The sequence below is a fragment of the Myiozetetes cayanensis genome, unplaced genomic scaffold (assembly GCF_022539395.1).
Source record: "Myiozetetes cayanensis isolate MyiCay16 unplaced genomic scaffold, myiCay2020 scf20-37, whole genome shotgun sequence".
NCBI lineage: Eukaryota > Metazoa > Chordata > Aves > Passeriformes > Tyrannidae > Myiozetetes > Myiozetetes cayanensis.
The window spans coordinates 14,171,085-14,198,840 of record NW_026087412.1 but is presented as its reverse complement, the minus strand read 5'-3'; the positions used below and the strand labels follow the sequence as shown (position 1 = coordinate 14,198,840).

At 67.5% G+C, this 27,756-nt stretch overlaps 3 protein-coding genes across 6 annotated transcripts in view; 1 reads left to right on the top strand and 2 right to left on the bottom strand.

Annotated features, from left to right (window-relative positions):
* LOC126641191 (mitochondrial import inner membrane translocase subunit TIM16-like) overlaps positions 1–18,768 on the top strand; it is a 38,038-nt gene extending 19,270 nt beyond the window's left edge. The window contains exons 10-31 of one of the 4 annotated variants that reach the window (XM_050317637.1): positions 11,860–11,914; positions 12,263–12,320; positions 12,415–12,560; positions 12,991–13,086; positions 13,162–13,344; positions 13,468–13,600; positions 13,681–13,856; positions 13,930–14,038; positions 14,138–14,224; positions 14,318–14,460; positions 14,537–14,641; positions 14,766–14,851; positions 14,927–15,068; positions 15,179–15,268; positions 15,346–15,462; positions 15,555–15,690; positions 15,778–15,869; positions 15,951–16,037; positions 17,348–17,432; positions 17,935–18,074; positions 18,463–18,528; positions 18,609–18,768. In XM_050317637.1, coding sequence (XP_050173594.1) covers positions 11,860–11,914; positions 12,263–12,320; positions 12,415–12,560; positions 12,991–13,086; positions 13,162–13,344; positions 13,468–13,600; positions 13,681–13,856; positions 13,930–14,038; positions 14,138–14,224; positions 14,318–14,460; positions 14,537–14,641; positions 14,766–14,851; positions 14,927–15,068; positions 15,179–15,268; positions 15,346–15,462; positions 15,555–15,690; positions 15,778–15,869; positions 15,951–16,037; positions 17,348–17,432; positions 17,935–18,074; positions 18,463–18,528; positions 18,609–18,695 — 2,419 coding nt within the window. In that variant the 3' untranslated portion in view covers positions 18,696–18,768. Of the gene's footprint in view, positions 1–11,859; positions 11,915–12,262; positions 12,321–12,414; positions 12,561–12,990; positions 13,087–13,161; positions 13,345–13,467; positions 13,601–13,680; positions 13,857–13,929; positions 14,039–14,137; positions 14,225–14,317; positions 14,461–14,536; positions 14,642–14,765; positions 14,852–14,926; positions 15,069–15,178; positions 15,269–15,345; positions 15,463–15,554; positions 15,691–15,777; positions 15,870–15,950; positions 16,038–16,109; positions 16,275–16,813; positions 16,925–17,347; positions 17,433–17,934; positions 18,075–18,462; positions 18,529–18,608 lie in introns of those variants that run through there. The other 3 variants (XM_050317633.1, XM_050317636.1, XM_050317634.1) reach the window with 3 other exon arrangements.
* Positions 2,395–9,608, bottom strand: VASN (vasorin). Its single transcript, XM_050317665.1, has 2 exons — positions 9,510–9,608; positions 2,395–5,017 (listed from the first exon to the last, which is right to left on the bottom strand). Exon 2 carries the CDS (start codon positions 5,005–5,007, stop codon positions 2,998–3,000), a length of 2,010 nt encoding a protein of 669 aa, XP_050173622.1. The 5' UTR covers positions 5,008–5,017; positions 9,510–9,608; the 3' UTR covers positions 2,395–2,997.
* A 507-nt stretch (positions 18,769–19,275) lies between the features above and the next one.
* GLIS2 (GLIS family zinc finger 2) lies at positions 19,276–27,520 on the bottom strand. The gene is made up of 6 exons (XM_050317686.1): positions 27,408–27,520; positions 23,311–23,689; positions 22,707–22,883; positions 22,197–22,330; positions 21,481–21,599; positions 19,276–21,370 (listed from the first exon to the last, which is right to left on the bottom strand). Exons 2-6 carry the CDS (start codon positions 23,671–23,673, stop codon positions 20,583–20,585), a joined length of 1,581 nt encoding a protein of 526 aa, XP_050173643.1. The 5' UTR covers positions 23,674–23,689; positions 27,408–27,520; the 3' UTR covers positions 19,276–20,582.
* Positions 27,521–27,756: the final 236 nt, after the last annotated feature.

Genomic DNA, 27,756 nt, shown 5'->3' with positions numbered 1-27,756 from the left:
GCTGCTGGGCAGATACACAAAGGGGTTAAGGTGGGGGCAGCCACCTCACCCATCATCGCCTGCCCCGTAATTCCACTGGGTAAAAATAGCCCAGCGCTGTGGATGGAGCTGGGATGGGATGGGATGGCAGCACCAAAATCACTCCCAGATGGGCCACGGCTCTCTGGCCTCTCCAGCTTTCCAGGAAGGCAGCAGGATTTCTGCCCTCCCAAAACTCTTCCTGGCAGCACTGGGGGCTGTGGGACGGGCACACACCTGTCCCCACCCTGGGGAGTGGGCATGGGGACCGATGGCACCGAGGCAACATGGCCCCTCAAGGCTCTGCTCTGCCCACAGGTACCTGGGGGCCCAAGGGGACATGGATTTGGTTTCCATGGGGCCAGGGGTGTTTTTTTGGGAGACTGGAGGCCTCCACACTGGGGTGCAGGCTGGATTTGCCCCAGTGAAGCTGGAGGCTCCTCCTGGTGAGGCTTCCCGCCAAGCCCCCATCCTGCCGGTGGCTCTGGCCGGGGCTCTCGGTTACCAGCCCCGCTGGATTGCTTAGCAAGACGGATTTTTTTTGGGTCCATTTCAGGGGGTTTTGCAATCCCTCCCAGCGCTGATTCAGCTTGGAGGAATTAGCAGCGCCGCACAATGTGCCGCTCGGAGCCGCTCTTGGCACGCGATGGGGCTGGCAGTGGCCAGGGGGAATTTTGTGCTGGGATTCAGGAAGCCACAGGGGCTGGACAGTCCCATTTTGGGCAATGCTGGTCTCCTGCAGGGCTGCCCAAGTGCAGACATGAGTGTCAGGTGGGGACACCAAGCCCTGCCCTGGCCACAGTGTCCCCATCACCTCTGTGCCAAGGCTGCCCCCCTTGTGCTGCTCCAACCCCCTGGCTGGCACCCTAAAACCCTTGGCTTGGGGCATCCCGGTGGTGCTGCACCTGCCAAAGCCGAGCCCCCACTTGGCTCCTGCTGGGTTGGCATTTTCACTGTAGATCCCATCACTTTGGAGCTGCTGGAACCCTCCCCGGAATGGTGGGACTTGCTGAAGGGTCATGAGGGTCCCCAGCAAACTTGGCATGTGGGGGAGCGCCCTGCAAACCTCCAGCTCATTGCAAGTGGGGAAATGAGCTTTGTTAGGGGAAGGGCACATCATGGAGGCAAAGGAGGGGGGAAGTGAGGGGCCAGGAGGGGCTGGAGGGCTCTGCGAGGTCCCTGCAGCCAGTGCTGATGGGGGGACACGCAGGGGCAGGGCCAGGCTCGGGGGGCTGTGGCAGTGGCCGGCCGGGGGCACCCGGCATGAGGCCGTGGCTCCGCCAGGGACTTTTCTTCTCTCCTCCTCGCGAGGCTGGAAAATATACAAAGCTCGCAGTGAAAATATTTACACAGCAGCAATTTTGGGAGGAATTTGGGATGTTAATTTGAAAAATCTGTGGGGAGAGGACCACAATGGGCCCTTTGAGTGGGCGAGCGTGGCCATCGCAGAGAGCCGCCCGCGCTGGCGAGGGGCCCCTCCTGCCGCTGCGCCGGCCCTAATGGGAGCCAGCCCTGCCGGAAGCCCACCTGGGAGCGAGGGGGGGGCTGTGCCAGACGGCCCCCGCCGCCACCCCGCGCCCCTAATTGCATCCAGAGCCTCTCCCTGCCCCGGGTGAGCAGGACCAGGGGGCCGGCGGGGTCAGGGCCGTGTCCTCCGGCAGAGCGGCCAGCGCGGTGCGGCACGGCGGTGACCCTCGGCGTCAGCCCCGCGTTGTGCTCATTCTCTCCAAATCAAACATACCTCGGCGGGCAGGGCCTCAACCTGGAAAATTCCAGCCCGAAAGATAAAGGATTGGAAAACGATTAAAACCAGAGAGTTGGAGCAGAAACCACTTGGCAGCGGGAACCTGCCGAGTGCCGGCTCCCAGCGCTCCCCGCCAGGGCCAGCGCATGAAACCGGCTGTTCCCGGGGCCGGGCAGTGGGGGCTCTGGCTGCAGCCCCCGGGCTGGGGGGGGCCCTGCAGGCTGACACTTGTCAGGGGTGCTCTGGGCGTCCCGGTGCTGCTGGGGGTGACGTCAGGAGATTGGGCTGGGCTGTTTGTCCCGCAGCTGGCCCCAGAGCCATCTGGCAGGCGGGAAGGGATGAAGTAAGGCTGGATGATGTGCAGGGCAGGGGCCGATTTGAACCCCGTGGCCTCTGTTTTGGGAACCCCTCCTCAGCGCCCGTGGTGGCGGGCAGCGCCCAGAGTCGGGAAAACTTCCCCCCTCCATCGCCCTGACTCATCCCAGTGCTTGCCAACAACAATGAGAGGACACAACTGACCTTTCCAACCTTCCCGCTGCTCCACAGGGGACACACCACACTGCCCACACCCCTGCCAGGGTGCTCAGGGCGGCACAGAAGTTTTCGTTGTTGTTATTTTAATTATTTTGGTGTGTTGTTTTTTTTTTTTTTACAAAAAGACACCCTTCTGGTCTGTCTTACAAAAGAGATGTACACAAACCTGTACTAAAAAAAAACCAAGTTTTCCCAGAAGAAATGGGAAATAACGGTGTATAAATATTCTGAGTTCTTAAAGCTTCAATTCCCGGTTTGCCTGCTCGGCACTTCCTTTGGCCCAGGGGGTCCCGAGGGTCCCAGCACCTCGGCCGGGCCATATTGCTCACATCAGCTTCCAGGGAGTCGAGAGTCACGGGCTGTGCTCTGCTAAAGGACCCTTGTTACCAGCACGTGGGCAGCCCTCAGCCGAGTCACGGCAGCTTTCTCTGTAGCAGTAGCTAAAGAGAAGCCCCCCCTCCCAGCCCCCAAATTAAAACCCCTCTTTCTTCCGCTACCCACGTTCTACGTAGAGTCACAGAAATCAAGGCACCGAGCAGTAAAATTTGTGTCTCCTCCCGAAGCGTGGCAGCCTCGCGGAAATTGCACGTTGTGGGTTTGGGGGTTTTCTGCCTCAATTCAGTCAGCTCCTTGGCGATCTGTATCCCAGAGGGACGTGCCCAGGTGCTGCTGCTGGAGCTCAGCCCTCCCGTGTCCAGGGCTCAGAAGTAAGAGGGTTTGAGCCCCGGGGTGTTGTTGTTGCTGGGGTAGTGCGACTGCATGAGCGGCACCTCGCACTCGGAGCCACCAGAAAGCATCGCCGCCTCCGGCACCTTGCAGCCGTGGCTGCTCAAGTCCCCATTGTCCAGGCAGGCTTTAACCCCTTCCAGCTCCAGCGGGCTGGCGTCCACCCCTGCGCCGGCACGCGCCTTGGCCTGGTGGTGCCGGCGGTAGTACATGGCGGCGGTGACCACCACCACCAGCAGCAGCGCGGCGGCCACCACGGGGACGAGGATCAGGGCGAGGTTGGGGTCCTGGCTCTGGGTGACAGGGGAGTGCTGCTGCAGGCTGAGGGGCAGGGTCTGCGCTTCAGCACAGTGCTCCTCCCTGGGGACCTCCCCCAGCGCCCCGATGCAGACGCGGTAGGTGCAGTTGGGTTTCAGCGCCCGCACCGTGTACTCGGAGAGCGAAGCCGGCAAACGCAGCATCACCGGCCGCTTGTCCGGCCCCGAGAGGTTCCGGTAGCTCAGGCGGATGCCCTTCAGCTGTGCCTTGGACTGGACGTAGTTGTGCAGGTCCACCTTGAGAGAGGTGCTGCCCACCTGCGCGATGCTGACCCGCCGGCCAGGCGGTGGGGACGGCGTGCCCGGGGCCGGCGTCGTCCCCCTCGCCTCCACCTCACAGTACGCGCCGGCAAAGCCCGCGGGGCACAGGCACTCCAGGAGGTTCTGCGCGCCCAGGTGGCAGGTGCCGCCATTCAGACACGTGCGAGGGGGGCAGATGGGCGGCGGGGAGCTGGTGGGGGACGGGGTGCCGCTGAAGGGCACTGGCGTGGAGCTGCCCTGGGGGTCCCTGGCCCCTGGGGTGGGCGCAGCGGTGCTGGCGGGCGGGGGTGGGCGGTGGGTGGTGGGCAGCAGCGCAGGTGGCGGCAGCGTGGTGGTGCGGGGCGTGGTGGGCGTGGGGGTGGTGGTGGGGCAGCCAAAGTCAGAGTACTGCAGGTGGTGGAGGAGCTTGCCGGAGTTTTTGGGGGGGAAGTGGCAGCGTGTCTCCTCGGGGCGCCGCAGCACCACTCCGCTGGCGTTCACCCACTGCACCAGCCAGCTCATCTGGCAGATGCAGTTGAAGGGGTTGCCGGCGGCCGTCACAGACCGCAGCCTGGGGAAGAAGCTGGAGAAATCCCGAGGGATGGTGTTGATGTTGAGGTTACTGATGTCCAGCTCCTGGAGGTTGTGAAGGCTCTGGAAGTTGTCGGCTGGCAGCTGGGAGATTCGGGCATTGCCGGCCAGGCTGAGCCGGGTGAGGCTGCCCAGCCGCCGCAGCACCGCCGGGACGCGCTCCAGAAGGTTGTCGGAGACATCCAGCTCGTGGAGGTTGTTCTGGACCTGGAAGAGCTCCTCGTTTAAGCTCGTCAGGCCCAGCCCCGCGATCTTCAGGGACTCAATGTTGACAGCATGGAAGGCCCCCGGTGCAATGGTGGGGATCTTGTTCCAGCTGATGTCCAGCAGCAGGAGATTGGGCAGGTCGAGGGGGGGCACAGCCCTGAGCTGGTTGTTCTGCAGCTTCAGCTCCAGCAGATTCTCCAGCGTGTCGAAGGCAGCAGTGTGGATATGCTGGATCCTGTTCCTCTGCAGGTAGAGCCGTTCCAGCAGCCGCAGCCCGTGGAAGGTTTCATTGGTGATCTCCTGCAGCTGGTTGGAGGACAGGTCCAAGTTGACGAGCTCTGTCAGAGGCTGGAAGATGTTTTTCTGGATGCTGGTGATCTTGTTTTGTGAGAGGTCCAGGAGCTGGAGGGCGGGCAGGCCTGCAAAGCTGTCCTCACTGAGCGTGGTGATGCCGTTCTCAAAGACGTAGAGGGAGAGGGTGTTGGAGGGCAGCCCCTGGGGCACCGTCTGGCCCCGCCTGGCCGCACACAGGATGGTCTTGGGGTCTTGGCACTGGCATCCCGCGGGACAAGCCCTGGCCAGCTCCCCACGGGCCAAGAGGAACAGCGTGCAAAGGATCAGCTGGTTCATGGTGTCAGCTCTGTGGAGAGAGAAATGCAGCCAGGGTCAGGGGCCAGGCCCTGCTGGGGGTATCCAGGGCTGGCAGGGCTGTGGGTCACCTCTGAATCCATGTGACAGAGCTGGTGAGAGTGAAGCAGCACGTGGGCTCCATGCTCTCCCCCTCCCCAGAGCTCCAGGATTTAGGGACATGGTACCTTTGTGCACTCCAGGCTCTACCATGAGACACATCCCACTGGTATTTGGACTGTCTCCAGTGGCACACCAAGATTTCCCCCCAGCCCCCAGTGCACACAAGGGCCCCAACCACCCCCACTGCTCAGCAGGGTGCAAATCAAACACGGGGGATGTGGAGAATCAGAGCACCGGGAAGGGGTGGGAGCCTGGCCGGCCTTCCCTGCACTGAGCTCAGCTTAACCCTTTGCTTGTGCCATCCCGGCAGCTGCACCCACGGGGGCTGCTCCTGCCTGGATCACCAGCAGCAGGGGTGGCCCAGACTGTGGGCCTAGGCCATGGGGCTGGTGGAGCCATTTGTGTCCCCACAGAGTCCAGGGGCTCATACCCACCCCCAGCCAGCCCCTGGCCCCACAGGTCACCTTGCCATTCCCCTCCCTGCTGCACTGCAGGGACTCAGCACAGCACCACAGACTGTGTCCTTGTCCCTTGGGGACTCAGGACAGCAGGGATGCTCTGGAGTGAGCAAGGCTATAACCACCCCTGCCCTAGCCAATGTTGGATGCCCTGGCCAATGTTGCAGCCGCAGGCTGTGCCACACGGAGCTGGTTCCTCTCCTCAGCCCTCCCTTTCAGCCCTTTTAATGATACGAGGCAGGGCCAGGGACCCACTGCCTCCTGCCACCCCATTAGGGGTAAAGGGAGGTGGTAGATGGGGGTCCCCAGGCAGGGAAGAGGTGAACCCTTCCCCAGCCCTGGCCTACCTCCTCCCTGCTCGGAGCTGTCAGAGCTCCAGGCAAACACCCCCCGCTGCAGCTCAGAAGGGGCCCTCTCGGTGTGCGGGGGCTGGCGGGTCACACAGCAGCACGTGCCGCCTGCCCCGGCCGGCCGGCGCTGCAGGGACACCACATCCTGCGCCAGCAGGGTCTGGACCCCTGCTGTGTCCCCTTGTCCCCCTGCTGGGGTGTCAGCCAGGGTTAACGTGGTGACTGGCTCTGTCCTCACCTCTTCCCAAGCCGGCCCCCCCCAGGGTGGGGTGCACCCGAGGGTGGGGTGCGCCCACGGCTGGGCAGGGTCACCACAACCGCCTGAGTCACTTGGCTTGACTGGCCCTGCCCTGACATGACCTGTGCCGTCAGCCCCTGATGCCGGGGAGGAGCTGTGCTGCATCCAGGGGGTCACTGTCACCCAGGGGGTCACCATTACAGCATCCCTTCTCCAGCACCCGCAGCTCAGTCCTCTCACTGCTGCTGGCTCCCCCCACACCTCCACATCACACAGCCAGTGCGCAACACAAGGACCACAAGCACAGAGCAGAACCAAAACCACATCATGGAGACCTCGTGAAGTGCTTTTTGAGGCTGGGGGCAGACCTGGCCCCCCTCGAGATGGTTCCAGCAGCTGGAGCACGCCGGCTGGAAAGAGCCCATGGCATGAAGTGCTGGCATGCCAGCGGTGCCACCCCCGTGCCAGGCTGCCCGGGTGGACAGCCCCGGAGCAGGGCCAGGCCTGCGGGATGCTGGCGAGGCCGGGGCTGGTTTTGCAATGCCAGGGTCGGGTTTCGCTGACGTGTCCCGCGCTGCAACCAGCTGCTGACTCCAAGCCTCTCTCGTCCCTTTAATTACGCTGGCATTTCCTCCCCGCCTGCCAGGCTCCCTGCTCCGGGCAGGTTCGCCCAGCCCGGCCACGGCCGCGCATCCGTGCCTGGCCACGAGCGCCGGGCAGGCTGGCACGGCCGCCCCACACGCCTGCACCGCCGCCCCCTCGGCATCGCCCGCTCCGCTGGCACACGCCAGCACCGCGCCCGCACGCCGCCTCCACCACGCGCTATTTCGAGGCAGCGAGAGGTTAACCCAGCCCAGGTCACCCCAGAAACGAGGGGCAGGGAAACAGCCTCCCCAGGTCCTGGCAGGGTCCCCAGGGGTGGAGAGGAGGCCCCGGTTCTGCTGGAGGTGTTGGGGCCGCCCTGCCAGCGGCCTGCTGCTGCCTTGGCTGGGCTCCCCCGCGCCTGCACCGCAGATATTTGCCGTATTATTCATATTTTCCGGCTGTGGGGAGGATCTGGGCTCAGATTCCCCCAGTCCCGGCTCAGCCTTTCCCTGCCAGCCTGCTGGGGTGGGAGTGCTGTGTCCCCCCTTCCTGCCTGCAGCCCCCCAGGCTGGACAATCCCACTCCTGCCCCTCTTTGCATCCGCCACATGTTTTAACAACAAGGATGATGCTGTCCCCACGCCACAGGGTGGCACCTGTGCAGGACAGGCTGGAGGAGCCCTCCTGGGGATTCCTGCCCTTCTCTGCTGCTTGGGGACTCAGGGAACCAGGCAGAGCCGAGATGTCCCTTTCTGCACCGGCAAGCAAGGCCCCAAGGCCAAACAAAGCTAGCGTTGTTGCTGGCTGGTGGGTTGCCACCTTGGCTGGTGGCACCAGAGCAGGAAGGACAGGGGCCCTGCTCACAGCTGGGCCCTGAACTCCATCCCTGTCACGGCAGGGAGGGACACGGTGCCTTTGCTGGGCAGGATGCAGAGCCGCTCCCCTCCCTTACACCCCCCAAAGCAAGCTGATGTCAGCACGTGCCCCCTCCCGAGCGCCAGCTGGGGGGATGCAGGATTAAGCCCTTAATCCTCCTCCCTTTCAACCCACCCTGCGCCGCCTCAGCTCCCACCTCCTCCCGCTCCCCTCCCTATTTAATTAAAGTTTCCGCAGCAGCCCCGCAGGAATGCAGGCCTGGTTATTGCATTCCCGGGAGCACCCGCCAGCCCCTCCATCCCGCTCCTGCCCCTTTGACCCGGCCGCGCTCCCCGTCTCAGGTGCTGGCAAGGAGAAAAACCAGCAGAGCCGCTTCACCGGCAGCCAAACCGCCTGGGGAGGAGCCGGAACGCCGGCGGAGGGTGGGAGGAGGCCGGCGATGGTGCCACGCGTGGCCCGGGCGGCACGGGCAGATTCCTCTGCAGTGACTGGGGTGGCCGCGGCTGTCCCCGAGCGCTTCCTTGTGCCGTGTCCCGCCGGCAGAGCCAGCCGGGCAGGCAGCCCTTGCGTCAGGGACACCCGGCGAGGCCGGCTGGCCTTGGCGTGGCGCGGGGGAAAACAGTAATTAGTGTCATCCCTGACGGCGGCACTGCCCAGCGCCGTGTGGGCAGCGGCACGGCTGGGTCAGGGCAGCCTGGCTGCCCCGGCCCCAGCAGGACCTGTCGGCACAGGGCGTGTTGGCAAGAGTGGGTGTGTGGGGGTGACATGATTGGGGCGTTTTGGTTGGGAAGAAAAGTCTTGGAACTGGAGCATCTCTGCTGAGATACACTGACTCCTGTGGCAACTGCCAGCCTAGGAGGGAGCCAGGTGTGGAAAGGAACATTTACCCCCACGGTGGCCCAAAGTCACACCCAAAGAGGGTGACAGGGGCCTCCAGTTGCACACTGCGTGACGACAAGGCACACAGGGAGCTGGCGGCAGGAGGAGCAGTGGGGTATCCCCAGCGGCCAGGCTGGCTGGTGGCCCTGCTGGCACCCGTCCCTCTGCACCAGCCAGAGGGAAACCCTCACTAGCACCGCCTTGGGACCCGCTTGGCCCCACGGAGGGTCAGCGACCCAGGACACTGACCCCCGAGGACAGGCAGGGCAAGGGCAGCCAAACCCCACCCCAGCCGAGCCCTCTGCTGAGGAGGGTGGTGGTGGACATGGCTGTCAGCAGCTCCCACCCCTGCCTGACCCCAACAGGACAGCCCTGCTGCCACGTCTGCCAGGACAGGATGAGCACAGGATGGGCCCAGAACCATACCAGTCCCGAGGGGGTCCTGGACCTCTTCTGCTGGCAGGGTGGCTCACTGCCAGCCAGTCATGCTGGATAGAGCTGTGCTCCACGTTAGCCCCAGACACATCTCTCCCCCCTTACCCTCAGCACCAGGCTGAGGTCCCTGGGCCAGACCCCAGCACATCCCACAGCAGGACAGGTAGGGGGGGATTAGGGGTCTGCCTCATCCCAGCCCACCACAGTGCCATCCCCCAGCCCGGCCGAGGCCCTGCCACCAGCCCTGGCAGGGGCCAGCCGGGTGTCCGTGGCTCAGCCGAGGCCTCGCAGGGAGCAGAGCACACCGACCCCCATCCGAGGCCCGGAGGAGTCGCTGGCCCTGAGTGTCCTGCCTGCGGCCAAGGTCCCGGTGACGCCCTGTCACCGTGGGTTCCCAGCCCACCCCGGCTGCCCCACGGCCCGGCCCAGGGCCCCCCGGGCCCCGCCGTCCCCTGAGCCCCCCGGTGGCCGCGGCAGAGCCCCCTGTCGCCCGTGGGCCGCCGCCGCACGAGCCCCAGTGGCTGTGTGGAGGGTCGGGCGGTGCCGCGGCCGCGGGACTCACCGTGGCGGGCGGTGCGGGGCCGTGCGGGGCCGTCGGGGAGGGCGGTCAGTCCATGGCGCGGGAGGATCGGCGGCCGGGCGAGCACTCCCCTCTCTGGCGGCGCCGAGAGCGGGGGGCGGCTTTTAAACCGCGGGGCGGGGCCTGCCCTCCCGCCGGTCGCCCATTGGCTGAGAGAACGGCGGGGGGCGGGGCATGGCGGGCAACGAGGCCCCGCCCCCCGCGCACCTGGGGCCCGACGGGGGCGGGACCGCGGGGACCCCCGGGACCCCCGGGACCCCCGAGTCACAGGGACCCCCCGGATCTCCGGGACCCCCGAGTCACAGGAACCCCCGGGACCCCCGAGTCACAGGGACCCCCCGGATCTCCGGGATCGCAGAGTCACAGCGACCCCCGGGACCCCCGAGTCACAGGGACCCCCCGGATCTCCGGGATCGCAGAGCCACAGCCACCCCCGGGACCCCCGAGTCACAGGGACCCCCCGGATCTCCGGAATCGCAGAGCCACAGCCACCCCCGGGACCCCCGGGACCCCCGAGTCACAGGGACCCCCCGGATCTCCGGGATCGCAGAGCCACAGCCACCCCCGGGACTTCCCGTGATCTTGGAATCACAGTGACACCTGGGACACCCAGGACATCTGGGACTCCAGAGTCACAGGGACCCCTGGGGACTCCAGGGAATCACAGACCCAGAGTCACAGGACTTCAGGGACCTCCCAGAGTCATAGGGACCCCAGGGCTCCCCAGAGTCACAGGAACCCCCAGGATCCACAGGGACTCCATGAGATCTCCTGGACCTCCAGAGTCACAAGAATACCCAGGACCCACAAGAATACCCAGGACTCTGGCAGCTCCCAGACCCTCCAAACCCTTTGGGGCCCCCCAGGACCTCCAGAATCCCTGGGGCTGGGGTCCCTGAGACCCCAGCACCCCTGGTATGTAGACAAGCAGGCATAGGGGGTAGGTGCAGGTGGAGGTATCTCCCTCATATCCCCAGCACCCACGGGACCCCTGGCACCACTGGTAACACCATGGCTGAGTGTCCTTGGCACTCCCATATCCAGTGTGGCCAGGGTAATCAGGGTCCCTGGGACCCATGGGACCCAGTGCCCTGGGATCCTGGTCCCTCCATGCCCCTGGCATCCACAGAGCCCCTGCCACTGTCTTCTGGGGGACAGGAGGCAGGGGGTGGCCCTCACAGGGCTGTCCCCATGCCCTGGTGGCGGCAGAGCTGTGCCCAGTGCTGCAGGACAGTGTCCCCTGTTTGGCACGGTGAGGATGGCACAGGCTGGGCTGGGACAATCAGGCACCCAGGGTGCCCTTGTCCCAACCCTGTGCCCCTGTGGTGGTGGCAGTGCTGCTGGCAGTAGTGGCAGCAGGGCAGGGGACGCCCGGTGCCTGCCACGGGCATCCCATCAGTGTTTGCCAGGTTGTGCCAACCGCCCTGGGGCAGGAGAGTGCCATACCAGGCACACCTATCCTTCATGGCATGGGATGGCATGGAATACCTCTCTCCCCTTGGCACAGCCACAGAAATGTCAAACAAAGGTAATAGATTGTCCCTTTGGTCTCTGCCTGTGGCTCTCCCTCCTCCACCCCTGATGTGGGAAGGCACAGAAGTGACTCCGTGCTTCTGTCACCACTGTCCCCTCAGACCACTGAGTATTCCCTGTCACAGACCCCTCTGGCACCCCCCAGCCATGGTCCCCTCTGGCCATGGGGCGTGTCCTGACCACCAGACCCTCAGTCACGGTCATTCCCCAGCTGTGGAGCAACCCCGGGCTGCGGGCTGGGACAGGGTGCAGGGCAGGGAGCAGGGACACGCTCCAGCGGGCACAGCCCGGCCTCAGGGCACTCCCGGGGCTGCTCAACACCGCAGGTGCCAGGGTGTGCCACGCGCCCACCCCAAACTGGCCAAGCCGGCCCGGCCAGCCCCGGGGCTCCCCTGCAGGTGCCAGTGGCTTCCCTGAGTGAGGCTGGGTGCCTTGTCTGGGTGCTGGGAGCAGGGCTGGGAGCAGGATACCCTGCGGCTGGGCACAGCTCCGCAGCAGGCACCGAGCACCCGGCACTGGGAGCAGCTGGCAGTGCCATCCCGCTGCCAACGTGTCACCCCAGGGTAGGACAGTGCAGGTCCTAAGCTGGGGACCAGCCCAGCAGCCTGAGGGCATCCCCCAGCACCACCACTGCCCTCCAACTGCTGACAGGGCCTGATCCTGCCCTGCACTTCCCCAGCACGGGGTTTTGGTGTGCACCAGCCAGGGAAGCAGGATCCAGCCCCACAGCCTTTGGGGTGCTGCACTGCGGGGTGCCCTCAGCTCAGCACCCCCAGCTCAGCATCTGCTTCCCTTACAGGGTGACCATACCACTGTATGACGCTGACACAGGGCTGCTGGTGCTGGCAGGGAAGGTGAGGTCCCATAGCAGGGGGGTGAAGGGGGGTACAGGAGGATGCAGGGGGGTGTAGGGAGGTGCACGGGGGTGCAGTGGAGTAGAGAAGCATGCAGGGATTGCAGGGGGGTGCAGAGGGGTGCAGGAGATGCAGCAAGGTGCATGTGGGTGCAGGAGGGTACAGGAGGGCACAGAAGGGTGCAGGGGAGCGTATCGAGGTGCATGCAGGTGTAAGAAGGTGCAGAGGGGTGCAGAGATTGCAGCAAGGTGCCTGTGGGTGCAGGGGAGTACAGGAAGGTGCACGTGGGTGCAGTGGGGTGCTTCCTCCAGCCTCACTCATTCCCTGTCCACTCCACCTCTCTTCCAGGGAGAAAACCTCCTGTACTGCTTTGAGGTGGCCCCCACGCAGCCAGCGCTCACCCAGGGTAAGCAGGTCCCATCCCACACCGGGGTCGTGGCAGCCCTGGGGGCTCACCCCTGCCTGCACTGCCCACCTCGTGTCCACCCCCCTCCCCACAGTGACCCAGTGCCGGACAGAGGGCAGCACGCGGGGCCTGGCGGCCGTGCCACGCCTGGCCCTGGATGTCATGGCCTGCGAGGTGCTCCGTGTCCTGCAGCTCACCAACACCGCCCTGGTCCCTGTCAGCTACGTGGTGCCACGCAAGGTGAGGGGGGGCTGCCGGTGGCACTGCGGCATGGATGCCTGGTTTCGTCTCATGGGGTGACACCTTGCCAGCGCTGGGTGACAAAAAGTGAGACTCCATCCCCAGCCTGGGCAGAGCAGAAGGGGAGGTCAAACCTGGGAGCTGGCAGTGGGTCACGGAGTGTGGGTTTGCTGCGTGCTGGATTTGGGAAGCCGGGTGCTGCATGCAGAATTGGGGTGCTGGAGAGCGGATGCTGATAGCTGGGTGCCACCTGCTGGGTGCTGTTGTGCAACAGGTGCTGCGTGCTTAAACTGGATGAAATTTGGGTGCTGGGTAGTGGGAGTCTGGGTGCTAGAGGTGTCTGGGGGTGTGCAGGAGTGTCCCACCTGCAGCAGGACGGAGGCTGTGGGACTTCGGGAGCACCCACCTTGTCCCATCCCTTCTCCCCCAGTCTGTCCAAGACTTCCATGAGGATCTGTTCCCTGACTGCACTGGGACCCTGCCGGCCACCAATGCCCAAGCCTGGTGGGCAGGCAACAACCAGCAGGTCAGTGTCACCCGGGGGTGTGTCCTTGCCAGTGGCATTGCCACTGCCCCATGCCCACCGCTGTGCCTGGTGCAGGTGGGGAGGGTGAGCCTGCACCCTGCACGGAGATCCACGGAGACCTTCACCTCCCCTGTCATCGCCTTCACCCGCCACACCAACGCCAGCCACACCGACACGAGCCACGCCAATGCTGACATCACCGACACCGACATCGACCACACCGACACCGACATTGGCCACACCGACGCCGACCGGAGCGTGAGCATGGGGTGCTGGGAATGTGCTTTGGATGCTGAGGGGATGGGGGTCCCTGCCGCCTTTATCCCACAGTTAAAGGCAGGGCTACCAGCACCCCCTGCCCACCCGCTCTCTCTCCTGTAGGAGGCCAGTGGCTACTCCTCGCCATCCTCACTGGCCTCGCCAGGCAGTGCAGCCATCTCGCTCTCAGCCAGCACCGGCCCCTCCAGCGGCTTCGCCAGCAGCCCCAGCCAGAAGTCCCTGCAGAGCATTTTGGGTGAGCAGGCAGCAGGGTGAGCTCGGGGTCCCTCCCTGAGTGGGGGTTCGGGGCACTCACGCATCCCTCACCCGCTCCAGGGCCCAGCTCCCGCTTCCGGCACGCGCAGGGCCGGGTGCTGCACCGCGACTTCCACCACACCAACCTGCGGGGGCTCAGCCTCACCACGCCGGGCGAGTGCGACGGCTTCTGCACCAACCCCCAGCGCGTCGCCCTGCCCCTGCTCACCGCCGGCGGCCAGATCGCCGTGCTCGAGGTACCCCGGAGCGGCTGGAGGCCGGCACGGCGCCGTGAGAGCCGTGCCAGTGACTCCCGCCTCTTTCCCGCAGCTCTCCAAGCCCGGCCGTCTCCCCGACACGGCCGTGCCCACCATCCAGAACAGCGTGGCCGTGGCCGACCTCTGCTGGGACCCCTTCAACCCGCGGCGCCTCGCTGTGGGTGCGTGTGCCGGCCCCGCCGGAGCGTGCCAGGATAGCCCCCTGGCTCTGGGCACGCTGACCACTGCATTAACCACCGCCCATCCTGCTTGGTCCACAGCTGGTGAAGATGCCAAGATCCGGCTGTGGCGGATCCCTGAGGGAGGGCTGCAGGAGACGCTGCAGGAGCCTGAAGCCGTTCTCCAAGGTGAGGGGACACACCGAGCACCCTACACAGGGGACAAGCCAGCCCGGTGGTGCCCACAGCTGGTGACAACCACGCACCGCTCAACCTTCCCAGGTCACACAGAAAAGATTTACTCCATCCGCTTCCACCCCATGGCATCCGATCTCCTGGTTTCCTCCTCCTATGACATGACAGTGCGGATCTGGGATCTGAGCGCCGAGCAGGAAGTCTTGTGCCTGCAGGGACACACAGATCAGGTAAGGGACGACAAACCTGGGGACACCTGAGGCGTGACTTTGGGACACTGAGGGCACACAACATCTGTCTGCCCAGATCTTCAGCATGGCTTGGAGCCCGGACGGGAAGAAGCTGGCGACAGTGAGCAAAGACGGACGGATACGGCTCTACGAGCCACGGTGCAGCCCTCAGCCTCAACAGGTACAATCAGGGCACTGAGGGTGGGCTGGAGAGCTGGGGCTGCAGGCGGGAACACCCCCCCGAGGGCACCTGCCCGCACCCCCAGCTCTCTCTGAGCAGGCAGAGTGACCTTCTCCCCACACAGGAGGGTCCAGGTCCAGAGGGGGGACGTGGAGCACGCCTGGTTTGGGTTTGCGGTGGCAACTACCTCCTGGTGTCTGGCTTTGATAGGTAAAGAGGGGGACACGTGCCAGGGCAAGGACACCAAGGGATACTGTGCTCCCCCTCATTGTCACCTCCCCACAGCCGCAGTGAGAGGAGGATCCTCCTGTACCGGGCACAGGCTCTGCCTGAGGGACCCTTGTCCGTCCTTGGGCTTGACGTGGCCCCTTCCACCCTCCTGCCCTTCTATGATGAGGATACCAGTGTTGTCTTCCTCACCGGCAAGGTGAGGGCTTGCCCTCAAAAAAATTGGGGTGGCTACCTGTCTACAGCACCCCAAAAGTGCAGAGGGGCCCTCCATGCACCTTGACAGCCCCCGTCTCACTCCATCCCCAGGGTGACACCAGAGTCTTCCTCTATGAGGTGACTCCCGAGCCCCCCTATTTCCTCGAGTGCAACAGCTTCACCTCCAACGAACCCCACAAGGTAAAGAGGGGCAGTGCTGCCCGTCCCTGACCCCTTGCCTGTGCTGCCAGACTCCGCTCACACCCCTACCCCGCCAGGGCTTTGTCTTCCTGCCCAAAACGACGTGCGAGGTGCGGGAGGTGGAGTTCGCCCGTGCACTGCGCCTGGGGCAGAGCAGCCTGGAGCCCGTGGCTTTCCACGTGCCACGTGTCAAGGTGGGTGGGGGGCAAGGGGAGGGGGGGCCTGGCTGCGTTCTGGGACGGGGACAGAGGCAGGGAACCCCCCTCACCGTCACTTGCCCCCACAGAAGGAGTATTTCCAGGACGACCTCTACCCGCCCACCCGCGTCTGGTGGGAGCCGGCCCTGGGTGCGGGTGCGTGGCTGGCGGGGCAGGACGGGCAGCAGCGCCGCGCCAGCCTGTGCCCGGCCGGCATGGTGCCAGGTGGGTGAGGGGCAGGGCGGGACCCCCAGCCCACGGGGATGGTGTTGGGGGGGTGTCAGCCGCCCCACGGTTACGCCGCTCTCGCAGTGAGCGAGGCCCCGAAAGAGGCTCCGGCTCGGAAGTTCGTCCCTGCATCCGTGTACCTGGAGGAGAAGTCGGACGAGCAGAAGAAGGAGGAGGTGGGTGCCGGGGTGGGGTGGGTGCAGTGGGGCTGGGGGTGAATGTCCCGCGCCCCACGGCTCTGCCCGGCCCCTCCACAGCTCCTGAGTGCCATGGTGGCCCGGCTGGGCAACCGAGATGACCCGCTGCCCCAGGACTCCTTCGAGGGGGTGGATGAGGACGAGTGGGTAAGTGCAGGGACCTGGGGGGAAGAGACACGACCCCCGCCACGCCCCTCACCCACACCGAGTGTCCCGCAGGACTAGGCTGGACCCGGCACCCCAAGGACCACCCGGCAAACCCCGCACCCGCAGAGCCGGCGGGGGAACCGAGGGGAGAGAGAGGAGGAGGAGGAGAAGGAAGAGGAGCAGGGTGTGCAGGGCCCGCCGCGGGCAGGACCCGCTATTAAAGCCGCTGCACCAGCACCGCGTCCTGCCGTGATCCCGGGACACCGCGGGGGCACAGGGAGCGGGGGGGGACACGGGAACCGGGGGGCACAGGGACCGGCCCTGGAGGGGACACAGGGAGGGAGCCGGGGGACACAGGGATGGGGTGGGGGGACAGGGACTGGCAGCGGGGGGACAGCGTGGCCAGGAGGACACAAGGACGTTGGGGAAGGGGGTGGAGGGGAAGGAACCGGCCCCGGGGAGACACTGAGAGTGCAGGGGACACAGGGACAGGCACCGGTAGGACACGGGGACTGGTGGGGACACGGAGACCGGCGCCGAGGGGCACAGGGACCGAGGGAACACAGGGTGCGGCACCGGGGGGAGCAGAAGGCCCTGCACGGGGGTGACACAAGGAGCAGGGATTCACAGGGACCGGCATCGGGAGGGACACGGGGACCCGGGCGGGGGGGAGGTCGCGCCCCATCCCCCGGCCGCTGCCCGGACCTCCCGCGCGGCGCGACCGCCAGGGGGCGCTGAGCCCGCCGAGGGGACGCTCCGCCCCGCGCCGCCGCCGTCTCGGTGCCCGCCGTGACCCTCGGCCCCGGCCACGTGAGCGGCGGGGCGGAAGAGGCGGCGGGGACATGGTGAGAGGGGACGGGGCTGTGGTGAGAGGGGACGGGGCTGTGGTGAGAGGGGACGGGGCTGTGGTGAGAGGGGACGGGGCTGGGCAGGGACAGGGGACGGGCACCCTGCCCCGGGTGTGCCGGGGAGCTGGGGCTGGGGGGGCAGGGACGGGGGAGAGCCGACAGCACCGTGGGAGGGGGGACAGGGCACGGGAGGAGTGACAGGGCCTGGGGACAGGGAGGCGGGGGGGACGGGGCAGAGGAAGGGGGAGCACGGCAAGGGGGACAGGGCCTGAGGAGGGGGTCACAGGGCCAGGGAAGGGGGGACAGGGTCGGGGAAGTGGGATCACAGGGCCAGGCATAGCCCTGGCAGAAGCCAGGGATGGGTAGGGCAGAGTCCCAGGAGGCAGGGAGAGGTGACAGGGTGAAGGACCTGTGTGGGGACGGGGCCCCCGTGGTGGCTGTGACAGCAGGGTGTCCCCGCAGGCCAAGTACCTGGCACAGATCATCCTGGTGGGGGCCCAGGTGGTGGGACGGGCCTTCATGCGGGCGCTGCGCCAGGAGTTTGCAGGTAGGAGCTGGGATGCTGCTCCGAGTGCCCACACTGCCCTGCCCGGGCTCTGCTCTGCACCCCTGCCCTCGCCCAGGGGCCCCCGTGCTGCCCTGCCCGTGCTGTGCTCACAGGGGACACCCGAGGAGCTGGCATGGGGTGACAGTCCCCACCCTCCTCCCAGCGCTGGCCTGATGGTGTCCGTCTCCCCCGGGCTCCCTGCAGCCTTCCCGGGCTCCAGCCTGGCTCTGGCACCGCTGCCAGGCTAACCCAGCACCCCGCAGGGCACGGCAGGGTAATCCCTGGGATGGGGCAGCCCCAGCCCTGCCCCGCCTGCAGCAATCGGTGCCCCCTCTGGCCCTGACACGTCCCCAGCACTGGGATCACCCCCAGGGGCACTGCAGGGGGGCAGAGAGGGGGCTCTGAGCACCTCGGAGCTCGGGGCTTTGCTGCCTGACCCTTCCCCCGAGGCCGGGGGGCCGGGGGAGCAGCGTGGGGGTCTCACCCCTGGTGTCCCCGGCAGCGAGCCGGGCAGCGGCCGACGCGCGGGGACGCTCCGAGAGGCCCCAGTCTGCTGCCGCCTCCAGGATCATCGGCATCAGCCTCCAGGAAGCCCAGCAGATCCTCAACGTCTCCAGCCTCAACCCCGAGGAGATCCAGAAGGTAGAGGGCCCCTGGGAGCTGGGGAGGGACGGAGAGGCTGTCAGGGCCCTGTCTGCCCTGAGGGTGCTGCCTGGTGTGGCGGGGACAGCTGGTCCCCGGTGCTGTCCTGGGCTCAGTTAATCCCAGCTGGAGGATTCCTTGCCCCAGCTGGAGCAGCCCTTGGGGCCTGGCCCCTGCTCTGCCCGGTGGGGCTGCGCAGGAAAGGGGACGTGGGATCCCCGGAGGCGCCCGACGGGGAATGTGGGAACCCACAGTGGAGTCAGGCAGGGCCAACGAGTCCCCAGGATCACTCCTGTCACCTCCAGCAATGCTGCAGGCAGCGGGAGGCCCCCAGGGCTTGGGAATGGGGAAGGTGGAGACGAATCTGAGCCGGAGCTTCTCTCGGCAGAACTACGACCACTTGTTCAAGGTGAACGACAAGTCCGTGGGAGGCTCCTTCTACCTGCAGTCCAAGGTGAGTGAGGGAGCAACCCCGTGGGTGAGGGAGGCAGGGGAGGTGTCACCCCCTCCCTGTGTGTCACCCCCTGCCCACAGGTGGTGAGGGCCAAGGAGCGGCTGGACGAGGAGCTCCGCATCCAGGCCAAGGGCGACAAGGAGAAGGAGCGGAAAGCGGAGACGTGACTCCCGCCACCCCCGGAGCCCGTGCCCCTCTCACCCTTAACTTATAAGTGGCCAATAAACACCGTGTCCTCCAGCACCTGGCCTGGCTGCTCCGTGCCCCGGGAGGGAGCAGGGACTTGCCCACTGCTGCTCCCGAGGGATCAACCCCTGCCCTGGGGATGAGGAGGAGGAGGAAGAGGGAGGCAGCTGGGTAACAAGGGGTGTCCCTGGGGCACCAAGGGCTGCCAGGGCTCAAATGGCACCGGGGGAGGCTGTGGGAGCTATTTTTGGGCGGGGTTGGATGCTCTTGGACTGAGTGCACAGATACCTCTGGCTCCACACCCCAGGGGTGCTGTGCCATTACCCTCCTCCCACCGTGGATGACTGCTGGGTTGAGGGGGGGACACACATGCCGTGGTTGTCCCCACTTGCAGCTCATCCTGCAGACCCCAGCAGGGCTTCACCGGTGCCAAGGCTACCTGAGCAGGAGTGTGGGGACACAGCCAGGGGTCAGGCAGAGCCAGCAAGTCACACCCACCCCCTCCAGCACCCCTCTGCCCCCAGCATGGGCTCCTCGCCGCTGTCACCACGGCCACCGCACTGAAACAGGAACTTACTTCAACTTTATTGTTTTCTTAATAAACTTCCTCTCCCCTGGACGAATATAGTGTTACAGTCGTTAGCTTATCTCGTACTTGTGCAGTCCTTACACGCTACGCTAACAGCGATGGAGCCCAACAGGAGGAAAATAAAAACAACCCAGAAACTACGATAGAAAGGCACTTCGAGACCGTTAAAATACTGATGTCCTGGAATGTGCAACAACAAACCGACGAGGAGCGAGGAGACGTTACACCGGCCGGGGCGGCCTGGTCGATGGCCCGCGGCCATGCTGGGCTGGGGCAGCGCCGGGCGGCCGCCGGTGAGAGCAGGGAGACCGGCTCCCTGCGGGGCAACTCAGCATGGAGGGGCAGCGCTGGGGAGACCCCCACGGTTCGGAGCGGGCCATGGGTGGGGGTCCTGCCCGGCAGTGGGATGTACGTATGACCCCCGGGGGAGGCTTTGAGCTGTGCCCACGCTGAGGCTGGGCACGCTGCCCACCCCGCCAGTGCCCCGCGGCTGGGGGCTCACCTGGGAGCGCCCCACGGTGCATCCCGAGGAGCGGGTGCCCCGCCAGCCGGTGCCGGCGGTGCCCGGAGCCGTGCCCGCGCCGCCCGCATGCGCTCGCGGTGCGTGGTTAGGCATGAACGTAGCTAGAGGGGTCTGTGCCCGGCGCGGAGCCGGCGCGGCGAGCGGCACACGCGGCCGTGTGCCTTGTCACGGGAGGGCCGGGGGGGCGGCGGGAGGGCGTGGGCGGGCGCCAGGCCGGCATGTGCCCAGCCAGCTGGGCCCGGCACGAGGGGCCGTGGCTGCGGCACTGCCCGCGACCCTGCGGGGTGGGATGGCACGGCCGGGCACAGCTCGGGGTGGCGGCAGCGGGCGGTCCCCGAGCTGTCACCCTGCTGTCTGTGTGACAGGAGGCTGGGGGGCTCTGGCCCCCCACGGCAGTGCCAAGGCTTCGGGCAGGGAGACGCCGTGTCAGCAGAAGCAGGAGAGCCCAAGCAGAGCCCTGTCAGAGCAGGGGGCTGGTCAAGAAATAAATAGCAGCGTATCCAGCTGTCCAGGCCCGAGAGGGCAGGGGGACCCCCCTGTGCCCCCAGCTGCCCCCAGCGCGGGGTTGCAGCCGGCTTGGCCGCCGAGGGATTATTGCTTTTCTCAGAAGAGTCCGTTCTTCTTTCGTGACAGTTAAAAGCACGAGCGAGGCCCCGCCGGGGCTGCAGGGGGGAGGAGGGGGCGATGCCCCTCCGTCCCCAGGGAGCGGGATCTGCCCACGGGGCCGGCGGCTGGCCCCGGGCATCGTCGAGCCCCTCAGTTGACTGCGGCGGGTTTGAGCAGCAGGGAGCCGGGGGGGATGAGCACCCAGCCAGGGGGCAGCGCCTCGGGGCTGCCCCCCGAGCTGACGCCAGGTGAGAGGTCGAGCACAGCCCCCGGCAGCAGTGCCAGGCTCTCGGGGAGCACCCGCGGCCGCCCCAGCTCCGTCCTTTCGCCCCTCTCCTTCCGGCTGTCCGGCCCCTTGCCTGCCTTGGGTGGCCGCCCCTCAGCCCCGCTGCCCTTCTCCCCCTCGGCCTTGGCCCCGCCGGCCAGCAGCGACATGACAGGCAGCCCCAGCCCCGCCGCGAAGGGCGAGGGCAGCAGAGGGCTCTTGGCCAAGTTCAGGGGGCCGCCATTGAGGGGCAGGACGGGGCCGGGCAGGGCGGGCAGGGTTCCCGCAGCCCCGCAGCCCAGGGCGCTGAGGTCCAGAGGTGCCGGTGCCAACGGGATGGGCAGTGCCGGCAGCCCCGGGGGAGCGAAGAGGGCGGCGGGGTTGGGGATGACGAGCTGTGCCCCGTTAACGTAGGGCACCTCTGGCGAGCCCAGGGGCGTTTTGGGAGGCGGGTGGACCTTGAGCATCTCTGGGTGCTCGGGGGAGACAAAATGCCCGTGGGCTTTGATGTGCTTGCGGAGGGAGCTGGGGTCAGTGTAGCGCTTGTGGCAGCCCGGCATCTTGCAGGAGTAGGGCTTCTCCACGTAGTGGGTGCGGGTGTGCTTGAAGCGGTCGCTGGAGTTGGAGTAACGCTTGTTGCAGCCTTCATAGGGGCAGATGTAGGGCTTCTCACCTGCGGGACAGCACTGGGTCTGCCGGGGGGCACCAGCCCTGCTGGGTCCCCTGTGTCCCCCCTGGGCCCCGCTGCTCCCCCGGCGAGCGCGGTGCAGGGGCTGCACTGACCTGTGTGTGAGCGGTTGTGGATTTTCAGGTTCTCCAGGCGGGAGAAGCTCTTGTTGCAGGTGGGGCAGCGGTGTGGCTTCTCATTGGTGTGTGTCCGGATGTGGATCAGCATCTTGTACCTGCCGGGATCAGGGGAATCACAGAATCATGGAATGGTTTGAGTTGAATGGGAGCTTAAAGCTCACCTCATTCCAACACACCTACTGTGGGCAGGGACACTTTCCACTATCTCAGGTTGCTCCAAGACCCATCCAACCTGGCCTTGAACACTTCCAGGGATGGGGCAGCCACAGCTTCTTTGGGCAACCTGTGCCAGGGCCTCATCACCACCCACAGGCAAGGATTTCTTCCAAGATCTAATCTCAATTTCTCCTCTTTTAGTTTAGAACCATTTCCCCTTGAACCATCACTATCTGCCTGTGGAAGTATTAGCAAGGGAACGTCAGGGAGGGGGTCAGCCCTGACTTCCAGGGCATGTCCTTGTCCCCATACCCTGGCTATGGGGTGTGGGAACAGGGATATCCAGGCCAGCAGGGTCATCCAGCCTGCCAGGACCTCACACCCTGCACCAGAGGAAGGGAGGGAAGGAGGGAGGGAGGGATGAGTGGAAGGAAGGAGTAATGGACACTCCCCTTGCACAGTCCCAGTGCTGGGCTCCTGCCTCCCATAGCATCCCCCCAGGGACCCAGAGACCCCCTGGAGCCGCCCATGCCCACCTGGCGTTGAAGCCCCTGCCATGGCGGGCGCAGCCCTCCCAGTGGCAGCAGTACCCTGCATCCTTCTCGGGCTTGACATGGAAGTCATTGACATGGTCCACGAGGTCTTGCAGGAGGTCAAAGAACTGGTTACACTGTGGGCAGAAGGCTGGGGGTGAGGAGGCCTGGTGGGGTGGGCACTGGGGGTGGCCAGGACCCCCAGCAGGGCCAGCCCCTGCTCCCCATCCCATCCCAGCTCCCACCCAGACCACATGCACAGCAGCACCAGCATTTGGAGAGATGGAAATGGCCCTCTGCATGACCACCCCAGCCCCGTATCACCCTGCACAGCCCCCAGCTCCCCATGACTCCCCCTCCAGTCCTACATTGTTCCTGCACAGCCCTCCAGCCCCAAACCTCACCCCCAGTCCCACAGAGCTCTGCCATGGCCTTCCAGCCCCACCTCAAAGCTTCCACGCACCCCACCAGCCCCACAACCCTCCGTGGTCCCCCCCATCCCTTCCTGCTGACCTTGGACCAGCGGCAGATGAGCTGCTTGGGCAGCGGCAGCTCAGGGGAGAGGCGTTTCTCCTTGCTGGGGGGCAGGAAGGCAGCGGGGGGCAGATGCAGGGCCCCCCCAGCCCCCAGTGGCAGGAAGAACTGGAAGGAGCTGGGGAGGCCGTCGATGTAGCGCAGGGACTGGAAATCCTGGAGGAGAGCCCGGATGAGGAGCCAGTGGGGGATGGGGCCAAGCTGGATGGAGACTCCAGAAGACCCCAGAACCCTCCAGAGATCCCTGTAGCCCCCCCCCCCAGAGACCCCAAAGCCTCCCAGAGACGCTGAAAGATCCCCTACAGAATCCCCCCAGAGATCCCCCCATGCTCTCCCCTAAGCCCCCCAGGGATCACTACCCCACCCAGGGACCCCCAAACCTCACAGACACCCCTCCGGAGAGCTCACAGGAGGCACCCTGGGGATGCCACTGGAGCCAGGGGGGAAGGGGGGAGGGCAGGCAGGACATTGACCCCAGGCTGTGTGTACACCGGCACTGGGCGCCCTGCCGAGGTTGGGAACGCCGTCGGGTCACAGTCCCCATCGCTGGGGACACCTCGTGGGGGGTCATGGCCGTACTTACGTGGGGGGTGAGGGGGCCGGGCAGGTCCCCGCTGCCCTGGCGCTCAGGGGACAGCGAAGCACTGCCAGCCGGAGACTCCCCCCCGGAGCGGGGCGAGAGGCTGAGGTCCACCACCGGCACGGCGGCCGGGAAGCGTCCATCCCGCGGCTCCACCAGCCTGGAGTGTGCCAGGAGCCCGGGGGACGGCGAGGCTGGCACAGCACGGCGACCCCCTCGGCTGCCCCCTCGGCCATCCCCGACCGGCGGGGTGTCCGGGCGCTGGGGAGCGCGGGGCCGGGGCCCGGAGGGACCGCGCTTCTCCCGGGCGGCTCGCAGCTTGGAGATGCTCAGCTTGAGGTCCAGGGGCTCCTCCAGGGAATGCATGGTGCCGGAGTGGACTCTGCGGGGGACATCCGGGCGTCACCGCAGGGGTGGGAGGCACCAGTGCCACCTGGAGCATCGCCCCAGCCCGGCCCCACGGCGATGCCCAGCTCTGCTCCGGGCCGGAGGCCACGGTGCTGGCACAGGGACTGTGCCGTCCCTTCCAGCCACCCTGCAGCGGCCCCCTCCCGCAGCGGGCAAAGGGCAGCGCATGGCACCGGCCCCCCCCCCCCGGCCCCTCGGTGTCCCCAGCATGTCCTCTTCGTGTCGCCGGCACAGCCCCTTGGCCCACGACCAAACCCTGCCGGGGATTGCCAAATCCTCCGGGCACCCGCGGCGCGGGAGCCGCGGTGTCCCCATTCTGCCCCCCCGCCCCGTCCGTCCATCCATGCATCCATCCGTCCGTCCCCGCGGGCCTGCCCCAGCGAGGCCTTTCCCAGCGGCAGAGGAGGGCGGTGGCGGCCACCAGCCCGGCGGTGACCCGGGCAGCCGAGCCCGCTGGCCTCAGCCCCGGAGGCGGCAGAGCTTCCTCCCCCGTCGGGGCCCCTTCCCCGCCGGCCAACGCCGCTGCTGCCGGGGCCGGACAGGGGCTGCCGGCCGCACGGCGTGGCATGGAACGGCATGGAATGGCACATCACAATGCCACCCTCGTGGCTCGGCCGCCACACATCTGGCAGGCAGCTGAGAACGGGGCAGCTCGGTGCAGCAGTGAGCGCCCGAGCCAGAGCCCCTGCGGTCCCCCGGCTGTGCCCCCGCGGCCACCCGCATCGCCCAGGGCAGGGTGGGGGCGGCCGAGGGGCCGTGTCGGGGGGCACGGCGCACCCAGCACACGTGGCAGCGGGGGGGCCCCCGCTCCATCCCCACCCCGCCCCGGGGGGCCCGTCCCCCGCCCTGCCCCGCCGGAGGGGCCCCCCGCGCTGGCGGGGGTCCAGCCCGGCTCAGACGCTGAGGAATGCGGAGGAGCCGCGGGGGGCATGGGGCCCGGGCGGCGGGGCGGGGGACCCCTTGCCTGCACCCCTCTGCTGGCCGAGGGGCCGGCCCCAGGGGGGGTTCCTGTCCCAGGCTCCCACGGAGGGAGGAGCTGCCCCACAGCATCGCATCACGCTGAGCCCCCACCCCCTGGCCCCATTGCTGCGTCCCTCCTCTCCAACGGGGGGGGTCCCTGCCTAAGCATCCGCCTCCTCCCACTGCTGTGGGGGCTGACCCGGCCCCTGGGGCAGGGACACCCCGCTGAGCCCCTCCGGCCATGGGGCCTGCCCCATAGTGGGGTCCCTGCACTCTGGGGGGTCTTCAACCTGAGCCCCACTGCAGGACCTGCCCATGGGGTGTCCCCACCCTGAGCCCCTCCCCGGTTTTCAGGCTACGGACACTTCCCATGTGCCCCACAGCCTGGTGGCACAGCTCGAGGACAGACAAGACAGATGGTGGGGGGGGTGCACCACAAGTGGGGTGCTACAGTGGAACCCCCAGCCGAGGGAGTGTGACAGGGTGCTGGAATTCCTCCAGCGATGGGGGTCCCACAGTGGGGCCAGGCAAGACATCAGGGCTGATCCCACCGTGGCGGCCGCGTCCCCACGTCCTCCGGGCTGGGAGTTTGGGGGGTCCCGGTGCGGGCGGTGCCGGGTGGGGACGGCAGCCATCCCCGGGCGGGACGGGTGGGAAAGGGGCCTCCAGCCGCTGACGCCAGGGCTCCCAGCGCGGCCGCGGGCGGGCGGGCAGGCAGCTGCCAAACCACGCGGCCTCGGGAAACGGGGCGCCGCGGGGGCCCCGCCGGGATGGGGATGGGGACGAGCCCTAGGGTGGCTTGGCCGGACGCCCCGGCACCTGCGGCCCCCGCGCGCGGCCCCCGGCCGCTCCTGCCTGCTCTCCCCCCACGGCCTCTCCTGCCCGCGCCAGGCGCTGCCAGCCCAGGCCCAGCCCAGCTTCCCCCCCGCCACACCAGTTCAAACCAGTCCGGCGCGGCTCTGGGCCCAGGGGCTTCCCAGTCCGGGTGGGGGCCGTTGGGATGGAGCCCAGGCGTGGGGGGAGTCCCCCCATCCCTGCTGGCCCGGCTGGGGTCCCCTGGGTCCCCCACACTGCCTGGCCGCCGGCACGGCTGGGGGACCCGGGGTGACCCTGGTGCAGCCGGCGGGGTGCCAGGTCTCCAGGCTGCTGGCATTGCCGGGGTGTCGTGTGTCCCCCCCCAGCCCCAAACCCGCCAGGAATAGCACAGAAGGGCCGCGGGGCACAGGCTCCCGCAGAGCAGTGGGCTCGGGGATGGCGGCGGCGAGGGATGCCAGTGCCACGGCCAGGGGACGGTGACCCTGGGGCTCGGGGAGTGGGAACGGCGCCAGCGCTGCAGGCAGGGCTCTGTCCCCGCCGCCGTGGCACTTGGCAGCGGCAGACTGGCACCGCCACGACGGGAGGCAGCTGCCGAAGCCCCCCGTGCCGGGGCAGCGTGGGTGGGTTGGCAGGATGTGGGTCATTGTCCCCACAGCTGCCACCGTGGGACCCGCCATCCCGCCTTGTCCCACTGTGGATGGTGCTGGCACTGCCACTCCTCACTGGATCCCACCGGTGCCCGGCGGGGCTGGGGGAGGTCACATCCCGCTGGTGGCTCCAGCTTGTCACTGTGTGTCCCAGTGCACTCGTCCCCCCCAACATCTGGGCTTTCCCCAGGGGTGGCCACGGCTGGAGTTGCAGTCCCCAAGCCGAGGCCAGTGCCATGGTCCCCCCCTTCCCAGGCATGTGGAGGTCGTGGGGATCCTGGCAAGGAGCTGACACCACCCACCCCCCGGCGAGCAGCCCCACAGCAGTGCCACCAACAGCAAGGACCCTGCTACCTCTGCCTGGGGACACGGCTGGAGCAGGCGGGGACAGCAGCAGGGTGGTCCCCAGCGCCCAGCAGATCAGCACCCTGGGTGCGGCAGCAGCGTGGGGATGGGGGGACCTGGGGACTCCGATTGGGGGGGTGAGGGTGGTAACAGCACAGTGACAAAGGCATGAGGAGGTGGCCACTAGCAGTGGGGTGTCTCCATGCTGGGAAGGGAACGAGTCCCTGCAGCAGTGCCCAGGGACACTGGGGACAATTTCTGGTCCCTGCTGCTGTCACCTCAAGGAGGGGGTCACCCCAACCTAGTTCCCAAAACCCCCCGCAACGGCACAGCCTGGGCTTGGCCACCCCACAACTCAGCCCCACGAGGCCGTCACCCCCCGTGATGGGGACTGTCACCTTCCATGACTGGGACCAGGTGTACCCCGCGAAGAGGACGGGGGTGACGGGTGGCTGCTCGGCGGTGGCGCCTTCAGGGTGGGACCGCGATGGGGCCGCCCTATGCCCCCCACCCAACACCAACCCTTCGCCCTCCCCGCACCGTGGGGACACTGGTTGTGTCCCCGGGAGTGGCCGCAGCCGGGCAGAGCCACCCAACACGTCCCCGCCGCAGCCCCCGCCCCATGGCCAAGGTCAGGACACCCGCCCGGGGTGCGGGGGGACAGCGGGTGACGGCCACCCCCCCGGCACCCACCGGGCAGCAGAGGGTCCCCTCTCCTCACCCCACCCCGGGGGTGCAGCGGGGCCACGTCCCCCCCACCGACCCGCTCCCAGGGCGGGGGGGCTGCAGGTGCCAAGGGACCCCCCACATCCCACGGGGTGGCGAGGAAGGGGCTCCCCGGAGGGTTCCCCCTCCCCCGGCGGTGGCGGCATCCTCATCATCCTCATCCTCCTCCCCTCCGCGGCGCCCGGAGCGCGATCGTACCTGCGGTGGGGGCTCAGAGCCAGGCGGGGAGCGGGGCGGGGTGCGGGGCTCGGCGGAGCGGGGCCCCCCGGGGCCGGTGCCGGGGCCGGTGCGGGGCGGCCGAGCCGCTCCGCCACATCCGCAGGGGCTGGGGGCGGGGGTGGCGGCGGCAGGGCTGGGCCCCCTGCCCGGTCCCGGGGCGGCGGCGGGGCGGGGGCTCTGCCCGCCGTGATTTATGGCCGCCCCGCACCGAGCGGCCCGGCCCCGGCTGCGGGCGGCGCTGGGCGGGGGCGGGGGCGGCGGCGGCCCCTCCCGCCCCCGCGGGGGCACTGGGGGCACCGAGCCCCGCCCTGGGGAACCCGCGGGGGAC

Excerpts from the sequence above, each read along its gene's own strand:
- VASN (XM_050317665.1), bottom strand. The coding sequence starts at position 5,007 with ATGAACCAGCTGATCCTTTGCACGCTGTTCCTCTTGGCCCGTGGGGAG.
- GLIS2 (XM_050317686.1), bottom strand. The coding sequence starts at position 23,673 with ATGCATTCCCTGGAGGAGCCCCTGGACCTCAAGCTGAGCATCTCCAAG. Across the intron at positions 22,331-22,706 it reads TCATCTGCCGCTGGTCCAAG|TGTAACCAGTTCTTTGACCT; the intron begins GTCAGCAGGAAG and ends TTCTGCCCACAG. Across the intron at positions 21,371-21,480 it reads CCACAACCGCTCACACACAG|GTGAGAAGCCCTACATCTGC; the intron begins GTCAGTGCAGCC and ends GCTGTCCCGCAG.